The sequence below is a fragment of the Chanos chanos genome, chromosome 7, assembly GCF_902362185.1.
Source record: "Chanos chanos chromosome 7, fChaCha1.1, whole genome shotgun sequence".
NCBI lineage: Eukaryota > Metazoa > Chordata > Actinopteri > Gonorynchiformes > Chanidae > Chanos > Chanos chanos.
Genome location: NC_044501.1, coordinates 187,886 through 192,885, shown reverse-complemented (window position 1 = coordinate 192,885; position 5,000 = coordinate 187,886). Strand labels below are relative to the sequence as shown.

The 5,000-nt window shown below is 43.0% G+C and overlaps 1 protein-coding gene across 1 annotated transcript in view; it reads left to right on the top strand.

The window, feature by feature from the left end:
• LOC115817056 (cAMP-specific 3',5'-cyclic phosphodiesterase 4C-like) overlaps positions 1–5,000 on the top strand; it is a 48,943-nt gene that overhangs the window by 28,426 nt on the left and 15,517 nt on the right. Inside the window, exons 9-11 of the mRNA XM_030780297.1 lie at positions 284–396; positions 3,595–3,688; positions 4,519–4,676. Of these exons, the coding sequence (XP_030636157.1) occupies positions 284–396; positions 3,595–3,688; positions 4,519–4,676 (365 nt within the window). The remainder of the gene's footprint in view (positions 1–283; positions 397–3,594; positions 3,689–4,518; positions 4,677–5,000) is intronic.

Genomic DNA, 5,000 nt, shown 5'->3' with positions numbered 1-5,000 from the left:
CGTCTGTTCTGTGTTTGGTGTATTCATACATTCTGTGTGTATTAAATCAGTAATATGAGCAGTGTGTGTTTGTGTGTGTGAGAGTGCGTGTGTGTGTGTGTGTTATATTTGCAGTGTGCATTTGTTGTATGTTTAGTGTATTCATACATTCTGTGGGTATTAGATCAGCAGTATGAGCAGTGTGTGTGTGTGTGTGTGTGTGTGTGTGTGTGTGTGTGTGTGTTATATTTGCAGTGTGCATCTGTTCTATGTTTAGTGTATTCATACATTCTGTGTGTATTAGATCAGCAGTATGAACAGCTAGCTTTGGAAACACTGGGCGAACTGGACTGGTGTTTGGATCAGCTGGAAACTATTCAGACTCATCGGTCAGTCAGTGACATGGCCTCCAGTAAGGTAACGTTCACACCAACATTCATACACGAAAACAACAATGGACCTCATTCACCAATGTCCTCCTAAGTTTTTTCTTAAACTTGTTCTTGAGAAAAGTCCTAAGAACAAGTCTACACATCACATTCATGACATGTTCTTAAAGCGCAGAACTGTTCGCATCTTTGTTCTTATAACGATGAATCCCGTTGTCATGGTAAATGTGAAAGGGCGTGCCAGTTGTTCCTAATTAGCATAGGTGAACGCCCCGCCCATGCCCATAAAAGGGCGTGAGACTAAAGGGCCGTGTGCACACACACAAATCTATGGAAGCCCATTTCGGCCACATTAAAAAAAAAAAAAAACAGTTTGCTTAATTGAGACTTTATTTCTTGCAATTCTACCTTTTTTACGCTCACATTTTGACTTAATTTCTCGTAGCTCTTTTCTAACAACCAACAAGTACCTTGAGCCATCACTTCTGCTCCGGCTTTACTAGTTCAATGTAACGCGTGTACAGTAGCAGACAGGAGTGAAGGCTACAGTGGCTTTAATGGTTCAGTGTAACACGCGTGTACAGTATGAGACAGGAGTGAAGGCTACAGTGGCTTTAATGGTTCAGTGTAACACACGTGTGCAGTAGCAGACAGGAGTGAAGGCTACAGTGGCTTTAATGGTTCATTGTAACACGCGTGTACAGTAGCAGACAGGAGTGAAGGCTGCAGTGGCTTTAATGGTTCAGTGTAACGCGTGTACAGTAGCAGACAGGAGTGAAAGCTACAGTGGCTTTAATGGTTCATTGTAACACGCGTGTGCCGTAGCAGACAGGAGTGAAGGCTACAGTGGCTTTAATGGTTCAGTGTAACACGCGTGTACAGTAGCAGACAGGAGTGAAGGCTACAGTGGCTTTAATGGTTCAGTGTAACACGCGTGTACAGTATGAGACAGGAGTGAAGGCTACAGTGGCTTTAATGGTTCAGTGTAACACGCGTGTACAGTATGAGACAGGAGTGAAGGCTACAGTGGCTTTAATGGTTCAGTGTAACGCGTGTACAGTAGCAGACAGGAGTGAAAGCTACAGTGGCTTTAATGGTTCATTGTAACACGCGTGTGCCGTAGCAGACAGGAGTGAAGGCTACAGTGGCTTTAATGGTTCAGTGTAACACGCGTGTACAGTAGCAGACAGGAGTGAAGGCTGCAGTGGCTTTAATAGTTCAGTGTAACACACGTACAGTAGCAGACAGGAGTGAAGGCTACAGTGGCTTTAATGGTTCAGTGTAACACGCGTGTACAGTAGCAGACAGGAGTGAAGGCTACAGTGTCTTTAATGGTTCAGTGTAACGCGTGTACAGTAGCAGACAGGAGTGAAGGCTACAGTGGCTTTAATGGTTCAGTGTAACACACGTGTGCAGTAGCAGACAGGAGTGAAGGCTACAGTGGCTTTAATGGTTCAGTGTAACACGCGTGTGCAGTAGCAGACAGGAGTGAAGGCTACAGTGGCTTTAATGGTTCAGTGTAACACGCGTGTGTGCAGTAGCAGACAGGAGTGAAGGCTACAGTGGCTTTAATGGTTCAGTGTAACACACGTGTGCAGTAGCAGACAGGAGTGAAGGCTACAGTGGCTTTAATGGTTCAGTGTAACACACGTGTACAGTAGCAGACAGGAGTGAAGGCTACAGTGGCTTTAATGGTTCAGTGTAACACGCGTGTACAGTAGCAGACAGGAGTGAAGGCTACAGTGGCTTTAATGGTTCAGTGTAACACGCGTGTACAGTAGCAGACAGGAGTGAAGGCTACAGTGGCTTTAATGGTTCAGTGTAACACGCGTGTGCCGTAGCAGACAGGAGTGAAGGCTACAGTGGCTTTAATGGTTCAGTGTAACACACGTGTACAGTAGCAGACAGGAGTGAAGGCTACAGTGGCTTTAATGGTTCAGTGTAACACACGTGTACAGTAGCAGACAGGAGTGAAGGCTACAGTGGCTTTAATGGTTCAGTGTAACACATGTGTACAGTAGCAGACAGGAGTGAAGGCTACAGTGGCTTTAATGGTTCAATGTAACACATGTGTACAGTAGCAGACAGGAGTGAAGGCTACAGTGGCTTTAATGGTTCAATGTAACACATGTGTACAGTAGCAGACAGGAGTGAAGGCTACAGTGGCTTTAATGGTTCAGTGTAACACGCGTGTACAGTAGCAGACAGGAGTGAAGGCTACAGTGGCTTTAATGGTTCAGTGTAACACGCGTGTACAGTATGAGACAGGAGTGAAGGCTACAGTGGCTTTAATGGTTCAATGTAACGCGTGTACAGTATGAGACAGGAGTGAAGGCTACAGTGGCTGTCTGCTCTGTCCAGGTATTTTGATGTTTATCCATATGTATAAAAGTAAAACTGACTGATTCTCACATGCCTGCTTCACAGCCTGTCTGGTTTCAGATGGGATAACCCATAAGCAATGTATGTAAAACTACTGCTCACTTATCACAGTCTCCATCAACTGTTATATTCTTCATATTGCTCTTTTTGTTCATTTTACAAAAGCATGAATAAATATGCACTATGTTCTGGAGTGTTACATGAAGTGTTAGTGTAGTGTTTATTTTAAAAGACCATAATGCATCGTAAAGTGATGAAAATAATTATTTAAAAAATTATAAATGCTAAAAATATTATTGTAATTTAAATCCTATTAAATTATATAACTGTAAAAACGAAGAAAACACAATAAACAATTATTTTGCACTAACATGTCAGCACTCAAATGTGCTCTTGAGTGTGCATAGATTGTATTCTTACCTAAGAACAAATCCCAGATAAGAATGTCAGAGAACTGTGTATGTGGGTTTTAAGAACAAATTTCCTCTTAAGATGAGGCCCAGTGTTCCTGTAACAGTTAATAATGCCGATACCATTCACACCATACTCCCATAACAAAGTTAAGACTGTGTTATCTCTCTGTCTCTGAGTTAAGACTGTGTTATCTCTCTGTCTCTGAGTTATGCCTGTGTTATCTCTCTGTCTCTGAGTTATGCCTGTGTTATCTCTCTGTCTCTGAGTTAAGACTGTGTTATCTCTCTGTCTCTGACTTAAGACTGTGTTATCTCTCTGTGTCTGAGAAATGACTGTGTTATCTCTCTGTCTCTGAGTTAAGACTGTGTTATCTCTCTGTCTCTGAGTTAAGACTGTGTTATCTCTGTCTCCTTTCCACTGTATGGTGTAGTTTAAGAGAATGTTGAACAGGGAATTGTCTCACCTGTCAGAAACCAGTCGGTCCGGTAACCAGGTGTCTGAGTACATCTCCAGCACTTTTCTAGGTGAGAGAATGAGTGTGTGGAGTATTTACTCTTCCAATGTCCAAAAGAGAGAATGAGTGTGTGAAGTATTTACTCTTCCAATGTCCAAAAGAGAGAAAGAGTTTGAAAATGTATATGACAGTTTTAGTGTTGAATTGTGTGTGTGTGTGTGTGTGCATGTGTGTGTGTGTGTGTGTGTGTTTAAAGAATGAAAGAGAGAGTGGAAGTGTGTGTATGTATTAGTCTGTGTGGTGTGTGTAAAAAGAGAGAAATTGTGTTTGAAGGACAAGGTCTACTACTGTTAAACAGTTGATGAACAAACCAAAAGCAGGATGTTTAGTAAACGAGAGACTACCTTTTCAACAGGCATAAAATCCACCCCACATACGCATCTTAATCTGGCCAGCACAGACTGGAACATACACATCTTTATCTGGCCCCTGCAGACTGGAACATACACATCTTAATCTGGCCCCTGCAGACTGGAACATACACATCTTAATCTGGCCAGCACAGACTGGAACATACACATCTTAATCTGGCCCCTGCAGACTGGAACATTCACATCTTAATCTGGCCAGCACAGACTGGAACATACACATCTTAATCTGGCCCCTGCAGACTGGAACATACACATCTTAATCTGGCCCCTGCAGACTGGAACATTCACATCTTAATCTGGCCGCTGCAGACTGGAACATACACATCTTAATCTGGCCGCTGCAGACTGGAACATACACATCTTAATCTGGCCCCTGCAGACTGGAACATTCACATCTTAATCTGTGTGTGTTTGTGTGAGTGTGTGTGTTAGTGTGTGTGTGCTTTATAACTGTATGTCTGTGCTCCAGACCTGCAGAATGAGGTGGAGATCCTGTCTCCGACTCTGAAGGAAAAACCTATGAGCTGCATTAGTGGCGTTCGAGAGCTCTGTCACACACACAGTCTGACCAACTCCTCCCTGCCTCGCTTTGGAGTCAGCACAGAACATGAGGCTCAGCTGGCCAAGGTAAAACCTACAAAGTCACACACACACACACACACACACACACACACACACACACACACACACTCTAATTCTTTCTTTACCATGTCTATGCAGGTTTAAATAAGTCACACACACACAGACGCACTAATTCTTTCTTTACCATGTCTATGCAGGTTTAAATAAGTCACACACACACAGACGCACTAATTCTTTCTTTACCATGTCTATGCAGGTTTAAATAAGTCACACACACACAGACGCACTAATTCTTTCTTTACCATGTCTATGCAGGTTTAAGTAAGTCACACACACAGACGCACTAATTCTTTCTTTACCATGTCTATG